Here is a 20760-nt window from a genome sequence, read left to right as displayed (position 1 = left end):
GGTATTTATTATTTTTGATATTTTTAGTTTTTTTTTGATAAAAAAATAAAAAAATTAAAAATTAAAAAGAAAACCGAAAAATAACTATATTTTATTTTAAAAAAATAATATTCTTGAAAAAATTTAAACAGTAAAAAAAATATTTTTTTGAGTTGATTTTAGGAAATTTTTTAAGAGTTTCTAAATAAATTTGTGTTGTGGGCCTAGCGTTTTGGGCTGGGCAAAAGGATCAAAGCCTCTGCCCAAGCAGAGCCCAGAACAGGAGAATGCCTTCACGTTTCGTTCTGGTTTTGTTTCGAAAAACAAAATTTGGAAAGAAAAATGGAGGGGAAAGTAGAAATCTCTCTCGACAAGCTTCCCGTTAAGCGATTGGAGGCCATCGAAGAAAATGGCGTCGAACGATTCCCGACGTACGTTTCTCTCTTTTATTTTATTATGAGTCTATTAAGCAAATTTAGGTATAAAGCTTTAACCCTAACTGAACGTAATTTAACTAATGTATTGCTAGATAGTGAAGTAGGCTCACTTGATATTATGGAGATTTATTTGAAGCTGAATAAGAAATAGTGGTTAACCTATAACATTCCCCATTTTTATTTTTATTTTGAACTTTTCATTATTTTTCCTTTGGTTTCCAAGCTGCCGAACAGAAAATTTTATGTCAATTTTGAATTTCCTGTATTACTCAACTTATAATTATGCATCTATAAAATCAGATTTTGGGTCTAAGTTGAAAACCTGTGTTATGACTCAAGTTCATGGATCATAACTAATGTTTGGATAATGAGAAAATAGAAGAGAAAGGGAGAGCAAAAAGAGGAAAGGGAGGCTGAGAGAAGAGTTGAGATAAGAAGAAAAAGAAGAGAGATAAAGAGATATCAATGGTAATTGTTATTCATTTCATATCTTTTCAACTCCCAGGTATATTTATACACAATTAGTTACAATAATTACTTTATTGTGTCATGAAGATCTGATAAATAGAAGTCTTTATTAATTTATTATATAGTGAAGTAAGTTTATTTCAATTAGCGTTTGTTTGTTGTTTTTGGGGAACAGTGATGTTGGATATGATGAGAAAAGAGTATCATTGATTCGGCGAATAGATTTCGGATGGGCAGTTGAGAAACAGGATGAGGAAAAGAATAAGGAAAAAAAGAAGCAGAAGACAAAGAGCTCGAAAGAGAGCTCCTCTTCAACGCCATGGCCATGGCAGAGTATGGTGGAGAATTTGCAATTGGCTCACCAGGAGCTCTCTGTCATTATTGATCTCATCAATACTGTGAGACCCACTCTCTGTTTGAATTTTGTGCAATACTGTATTAGCATTATGATTTTTATATTAGTTTGATTGGGAAGAAGTTTTTAATATAGATGAAATTATGAAGTCTAAATGTGCGTGTTTTTAATGAACCTTTATTGAATTTTTGTTGTTTCTTATACAGTAAACAAGTTTTAGGTTGCCAGTAAGTGATAATAGAGTCTGGGTTGTTTTTTCTTTTTTTATTGTTGGAATTATGTGTGGGTTAATGGACAGAAATTCGAATATTGAATATGATATGTACATTCGTAGACTTGAAAAGTGAGAAATGATAAGATATAACTATAAATTAATGAAAATTTAAGTAACAAACTATATGTGGTTGGGGTGCATGCAAAACTTTCTGCAGGACCTGAAAATGTTATGTGCTCCTTTGCAACCACACATTATAGCTGAACTTGAGATATTTCAGAAAATATTCCTCCTTTACAATCCCATCAATTCCATCACGTGGGTCTAATTTATGGGTTTATTATGTAAAGGTGGAAGCCAATGATGCTGTAACAGTGGCTAGCATGACCAGACCAAAGCCATTACCCAGTGAGCATCTAGCTGATCTTGCCGTTTCTACAGCAACCAAGCTACAATGCTACCGGGTATTTTTATTCATCTCTTTGTCACACTTTTCTTCATTGGATGGGAAAAGGATCTCTGCAGTAACTGGTGCATTCACTGTAATTCATGCTATGCATAATGCAAATTGGCTATCGTTTCATCTACAGGGTCAACTAGGATTTGTTATTGAAAGAGATTTTTGGAGTCTCTTTTTTATGATATTGATGCATCTCTCAAGTTTCTTATTACTCTTTGTTTCTTCTGCAGCATCTTGGTAAATATTTTAAGCAGTCTGCCAAAGCTTTCGAACAGCAGATTGCAAGGGAAGCAAGATTTTATGGTGCTCTAATCAGGTTTGCTGCCCTGTTTGCTTCCATGTTGAACTCAATAGATGGTTTTATCAAACATATATTGTCTTCATAGCTACTCATGTCTATAACTGTGCTCAAGGAATACAATTTAAGAATTTAAGCTCATATCTTCAACAATCTCTCATCTGATTTACTGACAAGCTGATAGATTGCAGCAAAACTGGAAAGTCAAACGGCAGCGCATGGCGGCAACTGCTCTCAGCAATGAGGGCTTCACCATTGATCTTTTTGATAATTCACTATATGATTCAGCCTCTCTATTTCGTCCCCCTTCTCTATCTACCATTCGTATTGACCATGACTCAGCTGGCATGCTAGCTATAAATTTACCTCCAAGTTCTTGCCGCTCTCTTCATTTTGGTTTTCTTGGTGTACATTCCAATGACAACATAAAGAAATGCACTAAAATTAAAAGTTCATGTTCAGTTGAGCATTCATCAAAAGAAGCTGAGAAAGAATCTCTAAGTGATAATGAATGCGTGAAAGAAACACACTCGCTTCTTCGTGAAGTTCATCAGGCAATCTTTGATGAGCAGGTAGATTTCCCCTTATTCCCCTTTTCCCCCATTCCACCCCCAGCCCACCTCTCTCTCTTTCTCTCTCTCTCTCTCTCTCTCTCTCTCTCTCTCTCTCTCTCTCTTCTCTCTGTGGTATGTGTGTGTATTTCTTCTCAATATCAGTTTTATATCTCTTAGCTTCTTGTGGTTCTAGGTATTTGACATGGTGAACCGTGAAGCATTCAACCAATCTTTAGGACTCAATGTGACTGGAATTCAAGAAAATTATCTACAATTGAGCATAAATCCAGGAACTTCTATCTTTATATCCCTTGTGCCATCTAATGGGGATGATAAAACGGTTGATGGTGGAGGGTTCCAGATTTCAGAATCACCAGTTTTACCTTTAGATTCATTAGCTGGAGTAAAATTACCAGACGAAAATCATGACTTTCTTAAGAAGAAGTCATGCTTTCCTAACTGGATCGGTTATGAAATATATCTTCAACAGATTTTTCATGAGCATGTATTTGTAAGAGCAAAGGATAGACCCCTTTCCACTGGCACCCATGTATCTGGTCAGCTAACAAAGGATGGGCCTGGCCTTCTTGGTCATTTCTGCATGTCTGTGGCTCACAGAATCTTTTCAAACAAAGTTCTTATGGAGCTAGAAAATGTGGTATTGTCCTGTTTGCTACTTATATGAATTGCTGACATTTTCTACACTCGATATGTGGTTTAAGTATTTTACCTTAGTAACTCATGTCTGTTTTTCTTCCAACCTTATAGGTATGCAAGGTCCCATATGTCCACTTAATCTCTCATCCCACTTGGCATTCCCGTACATCTTCATGGACAATACTTATGAAGGTTCCTCAGTCCATTCTTCATGCAAATTCTCAACTTCGCACATCGGACACCAAAAGCATGAAGAATGATATTAAAACAGAATTTCGGTCTAAGATCGTGGTAAATGATGATTGCATCTCTGTTGAAGCAGAAGGTGCTCCTAATGTTGTCGGTCTATTTAAAGGCAGTTCTGATGACGTATGTTCTGTGAACAAATATGACTGTGATTTGGCTGATCTTCCTGTGATAATTCTGCAGCAGGTAGGTTGCTGTTCTTATGATTTCTGGTTGTATCACCTGCTTTTATGATGGTTTACGATGCTAATTTGTACATATAGGTGATAAGTCTGTGAGTAATCAACCATGCAAAGTTAAACTAAAGCTTCTTCATCACTTTTTCTGGAAGAATTAAGGTGAAAAAGAATAGTAAATGTAGTTAATGTGATAATTAAGAGATCTTAAGAATATTTCAGCTTCTCATACTAAGCAGCTGAAATGAAGGTGATAGGGATTGATGGATTTTGCCACACTCCATAACTGGTTTAAGATTTTAAGAATTAAGAGCCTTCTTGGTTCTCCTTCAGGAAAATTATTATAAGCCTCGTCCAGGATTTGAAATATGAACTAAGTTACAGTAATACGAAGGTATGCATTGGTATGTTCAATTTTTATGAGAAAAAGAAAATGAAATCAACTCAAAAACTGAAGTAACGAACTTATAACATGAGATTGAGATTGAGTCAAAGCAATAGTATAAGCAAATTAAAGCAGATTGAAATTAGTTACACTATTTTGTTTGCTTTGCTGGTTTTAACATGTGTTGGGAGAAGATATAACAGATTCTAGATCAAAGAGACAATTGTTTATTTAGGGAAAATAATTCTGTATAAACCACAGAATTAGCGCTTTGTCAAAATAATAACAATGAGTAAGTGACATGTCGTTAATGCCAGCCCTCTCTGTAAATTTTGCCCTAAACAAGTAGAATAGAGGAAAACAGATCTGCATTGCCAACCCTGTCAAGTTAGGATTTAGGCCTAGTGAATTGAGTTCTCTTTTTTCTCCTTGTATCTAACATTACCTACTTGTATCTAGAGTGACAGATCGAAATCAGTTAACTTACTTTCATCCTCCCATCAATAAAGATTCAACTGTCAATTCCTTGCAACTGAGAAAATAAAGCTTCCAGGAATTTCTTTTTTCATCTCATAATTTCTTGTGATCAATTATAAATTCTCCTTCATTTTAGTTAGTCATTTGCCTATGAGTGTGTTTGGGCATTAATTATGTCACATTAACAGTTATTACCAGCACAATTCTTGTGTTTTAATTTCTTGTCCTCGACTTGGTGATAGGTTGCTAGCCAGGTTATCCGCTGGCTTCATGAGGAAGCTCTTTCAGTGGGAATTAAAGCAAATCGCGACTTTCTATGCTTGTCATTTGAGTTGGAACAGGGTGAAGTACTGAGCCTGGTGGCACATGTGGACCCTGAAGATACTGAAGGGTGCATATCCTGGTGGTTAGTGATGGAAGATGGCTTTGCAGAGGAGAGGAAACTTCATATGGATATTGCTGATGAAGCATCTGAATATAGAAAGTTCTTGGGATATTTACCTCTTGACATCTTATACTCAATACTGATGAATCTGGTTAGTTTATGCAGTGGGGGTGGGAGCCATTGACAAAACATTAACTTCTGCACTTGGTAGTTGAAGATGTTTCTTGGACCACACGATGCTATATTTCCTCGCATCTTGGAAGTAAAACAGTTATATGTAACTAACCTGTCTCCGGGGTAGTACTAATTGAAATTTACGTAGGAGCTAATGTGATTGTTGTTGGTGATGGTGGTTGCAGTAGGAGAACATGGATATAAAACTAACCAAATTATAACACACTAGCATTCTGTTTACCTCTATACTTAGAATTTTATATATGTTCATATCTGAAACATTTTGATGTAAAATCTCACTGGCTAATTTTGTAAAATAATGGAATTTACAGGTTGAGTTTTCTTTTTCTTTTTTCTCAATTTGGTTGGTCCATAAGGGTATCATTTGGTTTAGATGCATAGCTTATTGAAGGGTTGATTTCGTAGGCCATGAAAACTTAGTCTTAGGAATATTATGCAATCTTTTCTATTCGTGTTTCTTCTCTTTTAGATGCTTGTTGGTAACTTGTCAGAATTGATTTTAACTGCACCGGCAATGGAACATCTCTTTTCTTTTTTCTTTTTTTAGTTTATTTAACATACATATATTTATGCCTTTATAATGTGAATTTTCTATAACAATATTCGATTACCATCTAAAATGTTTAACATGATTAACCATGTATTTGCTCATCAAACCGTAAGCCTAGATGTAATCCACACATTAAAAAGAAATAGTAGGGTCTTAATATATTGTCAATGGCTTGCTTCTTTGACATTTGACATATATAAGAAATAGGAGAATTTATCTAATGTCATCCATGTGTTGAAAAGAAAATGAAAATTTATTGTTGTCTTAGGTGTAAAGAAGGAGAGGCGTGTAGCATTCCCAAACATTAATCATCTGTTCAGGCATGTGGACCTTCTCTTTTTCTTTTTTTCTGGGGAAACGTAGGCATATGAAGCTCAAGCTGAAACAGAACTAGAAGGCGAAAGGTGTTGATTATTGAAGATTCAAAATAATTACAGGTCAAACTAAAAACCTCTTGCATTGATGCACCATCTTATCCAAACCCTGAAAATTGCAAACTCAAAAACAGAAATCTTAGCAACAATAACAATAACAAACCCATTTTCTCTTGTGTGTGTAATCTTGACCTGGAAAGATTGAACAAACAAATAATATTCATCATCATCCATCCTAATCTTTCCTGTTCTTGGTGGTGGCTCACCAATCTAATTAACCACAAAAAATCCCACCCAACCCAATTCTTTGCTTCCTCTATATACTGCCAAAATAATAAATTGTTTAAGAGAGAAAGAAAAAGACTCTTCATTTTATCACTTTGACCAATAAGATTTCGTCATGTGTCAAATATTCATGACTTAAGCCGTCTGATCATATCAATACTTCAACACCTTTCAATCCCATCATTGATTTATTACAAGAAAATTACATTTTTCCAATTTAAATTAATGAATAAAAAACCATTAAACCCTAAAATATTCTTAGAAAAAAAATTGTGACAGAAGCTTGCTTCTTGAAAAGGAAAGCAAGAGGTCTTCTCTTATAGAAAAATCTTTAAACATTCCGTTATGTGATACAAAAAAAACAGACCCCTTTCGTCACGCATAAAAAGACATTTACTTGTAATCATACTCTTCTTCTACCCTCCTCTCATATACATAGAGCTGGAGAAATACCGGATTGCCCTTCTTTTCCTTGCTTTTATTACAGTTTTGCCTTCAAGAATTCCTTACTTCGCTCAGACCCGATACGATTTTTTGGGTTTTTGACAAGGAATATGAATCTGGAGTTGAACATTACCATGTGGGTGGTTATCATGACAAGTTTGGTTTGAGTTTTTCTTTCTTTCCTTCTTTTCTTGGGGGGGGTTTTATTTTCCTTTTCAAGGCCGCTTCTTTCGATTCATTAATCTATTTTATTGATAGTGACATTTTATGAGCTGGGTTTTATGTGGAATTCAGTTTTGCTTCTCGGTTTTTCTTTTTCTTGTTTTAGAAAGATTCATTCTTGATAGATTTTGGTAAATAATACTCATGTAATTATGTAATTCTCTTTTCTCATGTTATGGCAATACAAAGTTACATTATGTCTTTTCAGTTTACAGTAGCTGAAGAGGTAAAATTCTTTGTTTAGATTTTCAGAGAGTTGGATTTTATTAGTGGGTAGTGAAATTTTGGGGGCATTTTTTGTGCATTTCTGTGAAAATGTCTGGTGGCTCACCAGTTGGAGGTGGATATATGAGGCAGAGACATAGCCAAGGCTATGCCTCAGGTGGCGATGATCTTGAGGATGATGCCTGTTCAAGGCCGCAGCCTTTTTCTACTCCTAGCCCTCGAGTTCGATCGTGGGTTGAGATTGTGGAGAATGTGCTTTGGATTGCTTCTGCAATTTTCATTGTCTACTTCGGTGATCGACACTGCAATTTGATTTACCTTTTGTGGCATGATGGACGAATAAGAAGGTACAAGAATTTTGTTAATCAATCTCTGTCATTCACTTTGTGCATTCAGATATTTTTGTTAGTTTAAGAGGTTTAATTTTTTGCGATAGTTAATCTTTACTTAAGCTTCTGTTGCCTTTGAAGTGTTTTCACGTTCTCCTTTGTTGTATTGCCTTTGTAAGGTTCAGCCAAAATTATGTTGAGAAAAATTGGAAAAAAAAAGTTTGAAATGGCATAAAGATAGACTTGTATGAAACAATTTAATAACGACCAAAGATCTCCCCTGTCAATTTACTGTTGGAATCTGTTCTGAGGTTTATTTGATAAACTAATCTGGTAAGATATATATAGAAATTAAATGCTATTTCATGCATATATGTTTGGTGCAGAGGTGTTGGTGCATTTGTATGTGTGAGATCCATCTTACAATTTTGAAAGCCAGGCTTTACATGCATCAAATCTGTCAATTTCTTTCCATTATTAGATGAATCTAAGTTGAACCGTTATGTTACGAAGTCGCTAGATTTTTTTACTTTGCCAATTACCTTTGTGATTAAGAAAATCATTAAGAAATAGGAAAAGATTTTTAAGATTCACTTTGATTTAGTTTTATTGTTATAGGAGGTGGATTATGTACTATACAGAAGGTAAGAGAAGAGGTTCAATGTTTCGCTTAAACCACCTGTGGCATGCTACTGGCAAAATAAATCAATAAAGATCCTTAAGTTTACTAATGTAAAGAATTAGTTCAGTGTTTGATTGATGATGATAGAGAAAATTTTAAAAATAGATATAAAAATATACAGGGGATCATAACATGGTTTCAGATCATAGTAGTGGTGTTTCATGAAAGCAAGCTGCCACAATCTGGTAGACATTTTGTGTTGAACATGGCTGTTACCGAGTTGTTTCCTTCTTCCTCCTTTTTTTTTTTTTGTGTGTGTGTGTGTGTGTGTGTGTGTCTGTGACTACCATCTTTCACATAATGCACTTTCTTTTCTAATGGAGGCTACTGAATTATTTATGAAGACCTAGTGCACTAACATATCCAATGAGTCATGGTGGCCTTTGTCAAATATAAAACCATCTTACTGTCATGTTATTTTAAATTGCTTTGAACAAATAATTTGTTCTTTTCAATATATAGATTATGTTTTTATATTTACAAGTGACAACATATAAATATTAACAAAATACTGAATTATTTATGAGGAAAACCGTGATTAAGAACAAACTAAAGGAGTAAAGTGGATTCAGGAGAAATGGGTTTTAAGTGTAATAGTCTTAAAAGATGGTGTTCCGTAACCGTTGCCTTGAAATCTATTCTGTGATACAAAGACCTTCTCTAACACCCTTTTGAGAAAGAAATTGTGGCCATACTGAGGATTTGTAAGAGGATAGATTTAGACAGAGGCAAACTGGTCATCTAGTTGACTTCAGCATCTCAAATCAAGGCTATCTTTGGGATTTGAACTTGGTTTAGTTTCACCTTTAGAGAGAGAAACAAGGCTTATTGTGAAAGATCTACCTAGTTTTGCATAAATTATTTTGGATGTACCGTAACATGGACTGAAGGTTTTGATACTTAGATTTGATGACATTTACCATGAGAAAAGCTCTTTAAAAGTAAAAAAAAAAAAAAAAGGTAATGTAACACAGTGAAGGAAACTGTTACTAATTTCAAACTGGTCTTTGCATAATAATGGTATCTTAAGGTTGTTGAAATCTATATATATGCTATATTTCAAGTTTTCCTTACATTTGGCTGCATATTTGATTTGTTCCTCCGAGATATCAGAAAGTCTTTATACGTTGTTTCATAGAACTAAATTGGCTAATAATTTTCATGGCGGTAATGTTGAGGTTGTCATGGTGCATCTTTAGTTGTTTCAGAAGTAATTAGCTCCAAAAAATTATGCTATTTGGTTGTTTATTTATTTTTCTATTGCTTGTTCAACAAATTCTTGAGTGCAGAATTTGATTAGAGATAGCAGCATCCTGCTTTCCCCTGAATATGGATAACTGTTCTTTTTCCTCTCTGAACATGGATAACTGTTCTTTTTCCTCTCTGAACATGGATAACTGTTCTTTTTTCCTCTGCATTTAATATTGAGTGGCACCCAATTGAAGTTTTATGCTTATTCTTAGCTTTGTAAATGTTCACATCCAATTGCTTTAAATATGTTTGGTCATCTTATTATCAAACTTAATTTGCTCACCTTTTGGTCTTTGTAAAGGGCTCATCTTTATTTGCAGGATATTGTAAAATCCCAGTTTGATTAAATTCCTAGAATGGCATATAAAATGTGATGATTTGTAAACAATGTCTATAGTGTAGTTTAAAATGTTAATGTACTATGATGGTTGATGTTAAAAGACACCTTTAAGTGTGTTAAAGTAGTATGGTTGATTTTATGTTAATTATAGGATTCATTTAGAGTCTTTGTGTCTTCTCTAAGCTCCAGAAATTTCCATGCAGATTGCCGTTGTATCTTGGGATGATAGGTGTTGGCTTGAATGTGGTCATATTCTTTTATACAAGTGTGTTTGCATGGAGTGTTAGGAGGTTTGATGAAAAGTGGGAGCTATCAAGTATATCTGCCTTGCCATTAGTTACCCTATTGGGACTCGTCTCCTTTTCCCTGTAAGACAAACTATTTGATTACTTCTGTTTCAAATCTCTTCTTTGAATTGCTGATATGTTACGACTGCTCCTGTTGTTGAACCTCTTCTTATGTAGGTTCTCCTTCGCCCTATGGCCAATATGGAGTTTTCTGACCCTTCCTCTTCTGGTATACCTTAGATGCTTTGGCTTTTCCATTTGTGTGTAGAATGATTTGCTTGTGTAGACTGGTTGATTCCTCTTTCCTTTGCTGCAGTTCACACTATTTATGGCTTGCATGGTTATATTTCCCCATATCATGATTGGAACATTCAAGCAGCCAAATGATACATTCCGCATAGATTAAGAGTTATGGGCTACTGACATAGATGAAGATTTTCTAACCCAAAAAACATGATGCCCATGACATTTGCTATGAGTTGAAGCTCTGTTTCTGTCACGTAATACATCTCTGCCTCCGTCTTCATTTTGTGATACTGCCGCTAACTTACACCTCGATCTTATTCCCTGTGGCTTGTACCAATGGTTTAACGAGAATTAGGCTTTGCATCAATGAGATGCTAGTGAGGTATTAATTGTCATGCAGAGACATTGAGGCTTAAAGGCAAAGTCTCTCAAATTTGTGCCAAATTTTGTCATCCAATCTCATCCTTTATCTAAGAATAGGTGTATCTTTTATTTTGGTTTTGGTTTTGGTTTTGGTTTTGTTCTGGGGAGGTGACTTCATTTTATAGTAGCAAAAGCTAAACGTTCATTGTTTATACATTTTTTAGAATCAATTGAAATCATGTGTCACTTACAGTTTCACTTTTCCATCTATGTTTTGACTTGAGATTCTTACTCTGTAATGTGTTTTTGTCCTTTTGTGAACCCATTTCTCCAGCCCGACCCTATCTTGGAGGCATTAATTAATGGTGCTTAATGCTTACTATGAGCTCTAATTTTGGGACAAATTAACCCCTAAATGTTTTATTTAGTGTCTTGTAGTTGTATGTGTGCTCAGTGCTCACTGGCAATATGTAATTAATTAATTATATATCCATTTTTCTTGGAAGAATAACTCTTTAGTGTTTGCCTGTTAAACTTTTTTCTTTTAGCTAACCTGTTCAGACACTGGTGAACAATCAGGTAATGCCAAATCCATGCATTATTTTTTAAGTGATTGCTCTAATGCCAAGTGATTTGTCCAATTTATGAGCTGTAACTTCAACCAATGCAGTCTGCTGAGAGAGAGAGAGATATTAATTAGGTGAGATAGCAAAGCTTATTGGGAATTTAATCATTGATTAGACACTCCATCAACTCCATTTTGGAGAAGTGTCTTGTTTAAACTTGTCTTTTTATACAAGGGACAAAATAAATGAGAAAATTACAGACACAAAAGGACACCTGAAACCTAAACCAGTTTCTCCTATTTATCAAATTTAGTGCCATCAAGTCAATGGGGTTGGCTGGTTGATAATGGTTAAATCAGTTAATGGAATTGGAGTGGGTTGGGTTGGCTTGGCTTGGCATCTTTGTAGGTAAGCAAGCAAGGTCAGGGTTCTGCATATGCATTGTAACTGTATATGTTATAAGTAGTTAGTAATTAGAATGATAAATATTTATATATCTTTTAAAAATAATCAATTATAACCTTTCTTGGATTTTTCCCCTTCTAATCTGCTTCCTCCATAACCCTTAATTAGTTGGGTAACATGAACTTCTAATAACCCCATATACCTGTTTGATCAATGATTTATTTATGCCCATAATATAACATTCCTTAGTCTTTCTTTGCCAATAGCTATTTGGGTAATCATGAAACTACAACATTTTTTTTGGTTTGTGGGTTACCAAGGTCTAGATAGAGAGCCTGAACCCCACTGTGTGACCTTTCTCAGTCCCCACAAAGAACTCAACCATGCCTTGTCTCCCAAGTTGGGAAAGCCACGCCACTCTCTCTTCTTTAAAAAGGAAAAGTAGCCTCTCTAACCTTAGTGCTTTTAATTATTCTTTTTTTTGAGTTTGCATCACTTATTCTTATATACTCAAGTTTTGACACAACGTTCTACTGTTTGAGATAAACCCAGTGCCTCCAAAAAAAAAAAAAAAATTGAAAAGAAAAAAAAAGAAAAGAAATAGTACCACCTTTTTCAGCACAAAATGGTGCAGAAAGTGACTGTGACATCTCAAGATGCAAAATTGTTCCATCATTTTCTTGATCATAAACCTCTCATTTGTCGAAAGCCGGATTCGATGGCAAGAAAAATTAAAATGGTATACTTCTGTAGAGAACGATAAGATCAAAAGCAAATGAGAAAGCTGTTTCAAGAATGATTGATTATTGCCTAATGGACTTATGTTTAGTTGGTTTTTCTTTTACTAGTATAATCCATGAACATAAGTTCAACTGAAATAGACAAATTTAGTAATCTTGATAAACATCAATTCTCAACTCAGTTACATCCATTTCATTGGGTCTTTTTAATTTATTTTTCTTTCTTGCATTTCCATTTTAAAAGAGAGAAAAAGAAAAAGAAAAGAGAAGGAGACAAAGGCCTAGGATTTTCCATCACTAATGATTTTCTTTTATCATCTTTTGCATGGTGGGAATATTTTTTGTTCTTTTTCTTCTCACACTATAATCACATGACGAGGGTTAAGTTAAGGTCAAGAGTTTCAGCAGGTAAACAGCAATGAACAATTATTTCAAGGCATTCGAATGTAATAAACAGTCACACGTAATTAACAACTCATTCAAAGAGTAAGTAAGGCTATTGTTACTAATAAGTAATCTGTCTATTCCTCTTTGTAGCTTGTGAGGAACAGTTGGAGTGTCAATTTATATGATCTCATGTAAACTAAGCCTAATTGGACTTTATTTTAAAAGAACAGAAATAGAAAACAAAATTCATAGTGAAATCAAGAAAAAGAAAGAGAAAAAATGTAGCCAGCCAGCCAAAAAAGGAGTATTATGTGCATCTATAGTCAAATAGTTAGGAAAGAAACCACAAATGGAAGGCAACTTCACATGTCAAAGAATGTATGCTTGTGTTGTGAATGTGTGTTTCATTTCAAGAATTGTTGAATATGTGCTAAGCAGAAATGTCCAAGTACAGTTTCATGAAGTTTCCCTTGTGTACTTCATATTAATGTATTGCTCTTTTTTTATTTATTTTTTTTCTTTTGAGGATAGTCCTGCCTAAATTTTCATGTATCATTCCATTTACAGAGAGGGTCATTTTTGAGCCTTTTGTGCATTGCCCATTACTTGACATCCAATTTCCCACCAACAAAGATAACTTGATGGGGTAACTAAAGCCCCAACCATTCACTGAAGCAGATGCTTTCTAAAGCAACTTCCCTCATGAAGAAGGTGGCATGATTAAAATTTAGTACCTTTGACAGTTATTGATGTCCTTCCTAGATGTGGAACATTCAATTAGGTTGAGTTAAAAAAACAGTTACAAACCGAACCAACTATAAATTGAACTAAAATTTGGTTAATTTTAATTGATTGTTTCAAAATTCTTTTCAAAAGATTTTAGGTCTTAGTCTGATTTTGATTTTCAATTATAAAAGATCATTCATTGAGTTAACTGACTGAAATTAATTCTTAAAATTATAAAAATGACATATTATAAAAATGGTTAATCAAATCGGTTTTACTAGTTTCTTTTTTTATATTTATTTCTTTTGTTAACTGAAAAGCGATAATTAGTTAACAATTTTTTAATCATCAATTCAACTCTAATTAAAAAATAAATAATCTAATTGATTTTTCTAGAGGCACAATTTGCTTAATTAAACCTTACTCGTTCAAAATGTAGTGTTTTGGTTAAAAATACAACAACCCAATTGATAAATATTTAATATAAAACCTTGATTCAAGACAGGATGCCCAACTAGTAAAAGTGAATTGCACCCATTTTGACACCTAAAATATTTGCTACAAATGTGTAGTCACAAGTCACAAGTCACAACCAACATTGGTTCAAAGAAACTACAAATTGTAAGATAACTTTATATGAATACTTATCATTGTTCATGGCATAAATCATTATTGTCTCTAATATTCTCATAATCGCACTTTTTTCCAATCTTCAAAATAATTTTAAAACAAAGAGTAGGAAAAAGAAAGTAAGAACATAAAACATGATGGAAGTGGCTATCATAATCCAATCACAATGACCATAATTTACTCTCAAGATCTAGAGCTCATGTCCCATGGAGATCATCAGCACAGAATTTTGGTAGGACCCAGAACTTTTTTAATGACTAAAATACCCTTGTCGAAACAGGATATAGGATGTGATGGTGGGTCAACACGTATACGCACAGTAGAGAGAAAATCTTGTAGGAAATTTTAATAGAAAATTTTCTTTTGTTCAATAAAGATTAATAGAATTTGCTAGAGTAATACTTGGGTGATATGTGCTTGGTGGGGGCCATGATTTTTTTATTTTTAAATCTTGTTCATCCTTTATAATGAGGGGTTAAAAGAAATTTAAAAAAAGAAAAGAAAAATAAAGGAAGAAATGTCTCCATTCTCCGAGTTTGAGTTTTGACTCTTTTGTTTTCTCTCTCTTATGCCAAAGTCTAAAAGAAAGAAACAATCAAAATTCAATTTTGTAGTGATTTTGTTCTTCATTTCTCCAATTATACAACAACTGCCTAAAGTGTCATCATTCAAGTTGCTCTCTTTCTCTTCTTCTCTTTTTAATGGTTTTGGTTTGCTTTTTTTTTTTTTTTTTTGGGTTTCACTTCTCTTTCTTGGTGAGCAACATACAATCTTTGTGCTTGGTAGGCTGTGCCGTTGAGGTAAAAATGGGCCCTAAACTCCACTTGAAAGATTTAATGTTTTGAAAAGAAGGGCATCTCTCCCTATCTCCCCTCTTGCAGTGCCCCCATTTTCATGCTGTCTAGCATTTGTATCTTTTAAGGGGGTTCTTTCTTTCTTTTTTTTACTTTTTTTATCAGCGGATAAGATTTGGGTTTCTTTCTTCTTCTCACTATGAATTCATTATAGGTCAAAAGTTGAGATTTTCCATCTGGGTTCTTGATGTTTAACATGCGTTTTGAAAATGATATAATAAAGGCGTGCTCTTTGTGGATTTTGTCTTTCCAATGTTCTTAATTCAAAGTTAACTATCAGTTATCTTTGAGCTGGATTATATAGTTTGAAGGTAGAATTGGAAGGTTGAGATGATTTCTTTTTTCTCCTGAAATTCAATCGGTTGGACGTATTTGCAAAAGGGTTTATATTTGAAAAAGGTGAGCTCTGGATGTGAACTGGCGGTGCCGTTGATCATGTGTATGCACTTGGAATTTGTTTGTTTCTAATGCAGGGTGTAAAATGATTGAGAGATAGGTGCTTTGAATTTGAAGGTGGAATTTTGATAAATCAAGTGCTTGGCTAATTCTTGAAGTGGAAACTATGGATAGAGGGATTCAGCCTCCTCTGGTAAATTGTTGGTGGTGTCTTGCCCTATTTTTTTTCATTTATTCTTTTACAATTATATGTTTAAGAAATGTAATGTAATGCTAAAATGGGTATAGCCTTTGCTTTTCAATTTTGAAGCTGCTCTATTTGTATGCGTTCTTGATGTTAAATTTGTTTCAATGTATTTTCTTTTTCTTTTTGAGCTTTCCTCAAGGAGCTTAACATGTTCAGTAATTACTGATTTGAGCCTCAAGCATTCTTTTTTTGTACGGGCACTCTTTTTTGTGATTTATTCTGCTAATTTTCTGTTTTTTCTTATTTTCATACTCTGAGGATCCTTGTATGAGATCTCACAGAAATATTAACTGGCCATGATCTTCCTAGAGCTGCAAAGATGATCATCAAGCTTTTAAACATTAACATACTAATAAGTCATACAGGATTAAGAGTAATATGAAGTGTATTTATGTTGTTCAGTCATCACAACAATATGATTCATAGTCATCATCAAAGGCAAATGACTCCAAGTACAGTTTCTTGTCCTAATCTCTTTGAATGATAGTCACTTAATGGTTTGAAAATTCGGGAATCTTTGCCAAAGTCTCAGCCTATTTATGTAATTGTTTTCCCTCGTGCTTTTATGTTGAGGTGAAGGAAAAATTATTTGCTCTATTGTACTTAATTGCTGATGTTGCCTGCTTTATGGTAGAATACTTATTATTTGCAAGAAATGATACTCAGTGGAAGTGGAATATCTGGATATGGTTCTAGGTCTTACATTTAGCACCTTATTTCCTTCTTAAATATCTGGTTGTGAAAATTGTCAAGTTGTAATAATTTGGACTGTTTTATTTAATCCTAAATGGAAAATAATGATCCGTGTATCTTTTCTGAAGAGCATTATTCTTTGAAGGTTTTAGTGAAATAACTCGAGTATGGTAGAAGAATTGCTTGTGTGAAGCATATTTTTCTGGTTTACAAGTATTAGTAGTCTAGTGAGGTGGAAAGCAACATGACTAATAGAAAAATGTTAGCAGCAGGACGCAATATATGCTTCTCTTCTATTTATTTTTGCAAGCAAACTACATAACATATGTTAGTTGGAATTTTACTTTTCTATTATTGAAAATTCAAAATGAATTACTGCTGCCTCTTTTTAAACTGATTTTATTTGATTCTGACTTCACAATAATCTTGCTGGCCAGGACATGCTATGAAAATGCTGTCTCGAAAGACCGCAATTAACTATTCTCCATATGTCTTTGTAGGTTGATACGACAGCCTGTTTATGTAGAGTAGATGCCAGCCTCAAAACCGTTGCCAATGCAAAAAGATACGTTCCGGGATCTAAACTCTGCCTGCAACCAGATATTAAACCATCCATTCATCCCACTAGGAGCAAGCCATCACGTGGTGACAGGAGTAGGAACCAATCTCCTCTGCTACCAGGCCTCCCTGATGATCTTGCTATTGCATGCCTGATCAGAGTCCCAAGGGTAGAGCACCGCAAGCTGCGGCTAGTGTGCAAAAGATGGTATCGTCTTTTGGCCGGAAATTTCTTCTACTCATTACGGAAGAGCCTTGGAATTGCTGAGGAATGGATATACATCATCAAGAGAGATCGAGATGGAAAAATCTCATGGCACGCATTTGACCCAGTATACCAAATTTGGCAGCCCCTTCCCCCTGTTCCGAAGGAATATTCTGAAGCCCTTGGATTTGGCTGTGCTGTCCTCAGTGGCTGTCATCTATACTTGTTTGGTGGTAAAGACCCTCTAAAAGGATCAATGAGAAGAGTCATTTTTTATAGTGCTAGGACTAATAAGTGGCATCGTGCCCCAGACATGCTTCGTCGGCGGCATTTTTTTGGCTCATGTGTCATTAACAATTGTTTGTATGTAGCTGGTGGGGAAAATGATGGGGGGCATCGGTCCTTGAGATCAGCAGAAGTTTATGATCCTAACAAGAATAGATGGTCCTTCATTTCAGACATGAGCACGGCAATGGTTCCCTTCATTGGGGTTGTGTATGAGGGTAAGTGGTTCCTTAAGGGACTTGGATCTCACCGGCAGGTGCTAAGTGAAGTATACCGACCAGAAACTGATAGCTGGGACCCTGTTTATGATGGCATGGTCGCAGGCTGGAGGAACCCAAGCGCTTCCTTGAATGGGCACCTATATGCTTTGGACTGTAAAGATGGCTGCAAACTTAGGGTTTATGATGATGTGTCTGATTCTTGGAGCAAGCATATTGACAGCAAGACGCATTTAGGGAATTCTCGGGCGCTGGAGGCAGCTGCACTTGTTCCACTTAATGGAAAACTCTGCATCATCAGGAATAATATGAGCATATCTTTGGTTGATGTGTCAAAATCAGATGATTTGAGGGAAACTCCTGCAGAACATTTATGGGAAACTATATCAGGGAAAGGGCAGTTCAAGACCTTAGTTACCAATCTCTTGTCAAGCCTAGCAGGCAGGAACCGACTGAAAAGTCATATCGTTCATTGCCAGGTTCTTCAAGCATAAAGAGGAGTGGCTTATTAGCTTATAATATCTTTTGATATGTTGGCTGTTGCATTCATGGAAGGACAATATCAAAAGCTCTCCAAGTTGATGAAAGCGGCACTCACGAATCCATTATAGTCAGTTCTGTTGAAGGATCCTTATACGAGGAGGGGTGCTTGTATGGATGAGGATGTTTGTTTTGCTAGGATTTAGCGTCACAAATATATGTAAGATACACAGTAGTTACATGATCAAAATTGAAGAGCAAATTATCCAACTGACTTAGTCTTCTTGTCTCGACATGGCTGTAACCGGTGTTGATCAAGTTCAGCATGTACATGTATGAAACATGAGCAGGTCAGTTGGTTATTGATCTTTCTCCATACATCCAACTTTGTGTTTTTGTGATTTCCAATATTAGGCGATAGACATAGTATGTGTCCAACAACAGTTCATAGCCAAGTTTAAAATGAGCACGATAAGTTTATCGTGTCTAAGGTTTGTACTGTAAATTAGGAATTGAAGAAATATATCAGAGCTCTGTATGGAATGCCCTGTGATTCTTCAAGGGCGAATTGGGTCAGTAACCGCTTTTCGGCTGGCTGCTTAGTCTCCAGAGCAAACTTGCAGGGAACCTACAGTGTATCATTTTGCTGTATTTCCATGGGTAAATTTTTTATTAAAGTGATATTTGCATATGATGCATGAAGGGTCTTCTTCGTAAAGCACTAAGCTATTTTTTTTTTTTTCCTTTTCTATTTTACTAGAATTAAAATAAAATAAAATAAAAAAGGATTGCAGTGGATGGCGGATTTTTCATATGCATATGTAAATAAATTGCAACTGTATATGATTATGAACATGGATGGAAATTGATACTAAGCATATCATATGGATGCTCAGAGTCTCACAAGTTTGATTGTGAGATATTCAATTTTACAGATTCGTAATTAGAAACTTACAGTATCCTGAAACGAGATATAAAATTTATGCCAAAGATATAAATAAGCTAGCACTTGAGTTTCTAATTATATTTGTAAAATTTAAAAAATAAAATAATTATATATTTAAAATTAATTTATTTCTTAAATAATGACAATGGTGTCGATATTTTTGAATTAAAGTAAAATAGAAATTATTATCTTATGATTTATAGACACTAAAAAGCAAAGTTAATAATTTTTTATATGTAAAAAATGTTAGTTGGAAAAAGTTAAAATGATTTTTTTTTTTACTCTTTAAAACTAGTTTAGTCTCATTTTGTGAAATAGATGGAGTTAATTTCAAGAATATAATTATTATGTTTTTAAAACTTTTGGGATGGAATTAAACTAATCTAGAGTTTGAGAGTTGTATTGAGTTTTTGCCAAAAATTTAGGGACTTACCTATATCTTTTGCCTAAAATTTATTTCAATTTCATTGAGACTGCCAATTTGATCGTTAATTATGTCCTGGCCGATTTCAGTCTTAAGATTCACTCGACTTACCTAACCTATATGCTGAATTTTAGTTATATTCCTTCCATGGTAACGGGATGTTCAGGGCATATTTGTTTATTATTTAAAAAAAATTTATAAAACATGTTTATTTGCTATTATATTAAAAAAAATTATTATATATTTGAGTTATATTTTTAAATATAAAAAATGTCCTTGAAATAAATAAAATAAAAATTTATTGTTTTCATTTAAAAATAATAATTTTTTATAGAAAAAAATATAAATATAAAGAATATGTTAAATTTGTTTCTATAATTTAGTTATAATCCTGAAAATATAAAATTATTTTTTATTTTATTTTAGTAAAATAATATAAATAAACACAAAATTCTATATTCTTATTTTATTTAAAATTCTTTTTAAAGAACTAACATAATCTTTTATAAATAAAAATACCTTAGCTTTCAAAGTACTGGACCAGAAAGTCACTTAATCCTATTTGGTTGGACTTAAAAAAATAATTCTTGAAATTTAATCATTTATGCGTTAATTTTATTTTTTTTAATGTTTGGAAGTTTCAAAGGATATAGAAGGAATAATAAGAATTAAAGTTAGAATTTTAATATTTAAAATTATTTTGGGTTCAAAAGAAAACCTTATCCTTTATATTCCAAAACTCTTAACAAAGGATGGAAGTCCTGATCCTTTCCCATCTCTCCCTATCCTGCATCCGAAGTCCAAACTAGGTCTTAATAAAAATGATCTAATATCTAACAACTAAAAGAAAATTGTCTTTTCTAAAAATAAAAAAGGGAAAATTGTCTTAATAGATATAGATAATAATAAAAATCATATTATAAAAAATATAACTGCCAATATGTAATTAAATCAAAATTGATTTATTTTTAAACAAGAATTTTACATTTCTGAGTCACCAGAGAGATTCAGTGAATCAAACGGTCCCTATAATTATAAAGGATTGCAGTTTTCTACTTCATTTTTAAGCAACGAGTGTTCAAATAGTCCTAGGTTGTCATATAAACTACTTGCCAA

At 33.9% G+C, this 20760-nt stretch overlaps 3 protein-coding genes across 3 annotated transcripts; all 3 read left to right on the top strand.

Annotated features, from left to right (window-relative positions):
* The first annotated feature begins 249 nt into the window (after nucleotides 1-249).
* Nucleotides 250-5612, top strand: LOC8275859 (mediator of RNA polymerase II transcription subunit 17). The gene is made up of 8 exons (XM_048371743.1): nucleotides 250-410; nucleotides 1060-1282; nucleotides 1804-1917; nucleotides 2144-2229; nucleotides 2396-2783; nucleotides 2959-3423; nucleotides 3534-3854; nucleotides 4949-5612. The coding sequence occupies exons 1-8, from the start codon at nucleotides 322-324 to the stop codon at nucleotides 5273-5275; spliced, it is 2013 nt and encodes a 670-aa protein (XP_048227700.1). The 5' UTR covers nucleotides 250-321; the 3' UTR covers nucleotides 5276-5612.
* A 1133-nt stretch (nucleotides 5613-6745) lies between these two features.
* Nucleotides 6746-11150, top strand: LOC8275860 (transmembrane protein 128). The gene is made up of 4 exons (XM_002524422.3): nucleotides 6746-7733; nucleotides 10192-10356; nucleotides 10453-10504; nucleotides 10592-11150. Exons 1-4 carry the CDS (start codon nucleotides 7477-7479, stop codon nucleotides 10679-10681), a joined length of 564 nt encoding a protein of 187 aa, XP_002524468.1. The 5' UTR covers nucleotides 6746-7476; the 3' UTR covers nucleotides 10682-11150.
* Nucleotides 11151-14820: 3670 nt separating this feature from the next.
* Nucleotides 14821-18965, top strand: LOC8275861 (F-box/kelch-repeat protein At1g55270). The gene is made up of 2 exons (XM_048371745.1): nucleotides 14821-15781; nucleotides 17029-18965. The coding sequence occupies exons 1-2, from the start codon at nucleotides 15755-15757 to the stop codon at nucleotides 18286-18288; spliced, it is 1287 nt and encodes a 428-aa protein (XP_048227702.1). The 5' UTR covers nucleotides 14821-15754; the 3' UTR covers nucleotides 18289-18965.
* Nucleotides 18966-20760: the final 1795 nt, after the last annotated feature.

The sequence above is a fragment of the Ricinus communis genome, chromosome 3 (assembly GCF_019578655.1).
Source record: "Ricinus communis isolate WT05 ecotype wild-type chromosome 3, ASM1957865v1, whole genome shotgun sequence".
NCBI lineage: Eukaryota > Viridiplantae > Streptophyta > Magnoliopsida > Malpighiales > Euphorbiaceae > Ricinus > Ricinus communis.
This window is presented reverse-complemented; position numbering and strand designations above follow the sequence as displayed.

Coding starts and splice junctions, on each gene's coding strand:
- LOC8275859 (XM_048371743.1), top strand. CDS start 322: ATGGAGGGGAAAGTAGAAATCTCTCTCGACAAGCTTCCCGTTAAGCGA. Junction 1,918..2,143: donor CCAAGCTACAATGCTACCGG/GTATTTTTATTC, acceptor TTTCTTCTGCAG/CATCTTGGTAAATATTTTAA. Junction 3,855..4,948: donor CTGTGATAATTCTGCAGCAG/GTAGGTTGCTGT, acceptor ACTTGGTGATAG/GTTGCTAGCCAGGTTATCCG.
- LOC8275861 (XM_048371745.1), top strand. CDS start 15,755: ATGGATAGAGGGATTCAGCCTCCTCTG. Junction 15,782..17,028: donor GAGGGATTCAGCCTCCTCTG/GTAAATTGTTGG, acceptor ATGTCTTTGTAG/GTTGATACGACAGCCTGTTT.
- LOC8275860 (XM_002524422.3), top strand. CDS start 7,477: ATGTCTGGTGGCTCACCAGTTGGAGGTGGATATATGAGGCAGAGACAT. Junction 7,734..10,191: donor CATGATGGACGAATAAGAAG/GTACAAGAATTT, acceptor ATTTCCATGCAG/ATTGCCGTTGTATCTTGGGA. Junction 10,505..10,591: donor TTCTGACCCTTCCTCTTCTG/GTATACCTTAGA, acceptor CCTTTGCTGCAG/TTCACACTATTTATGGCTTG.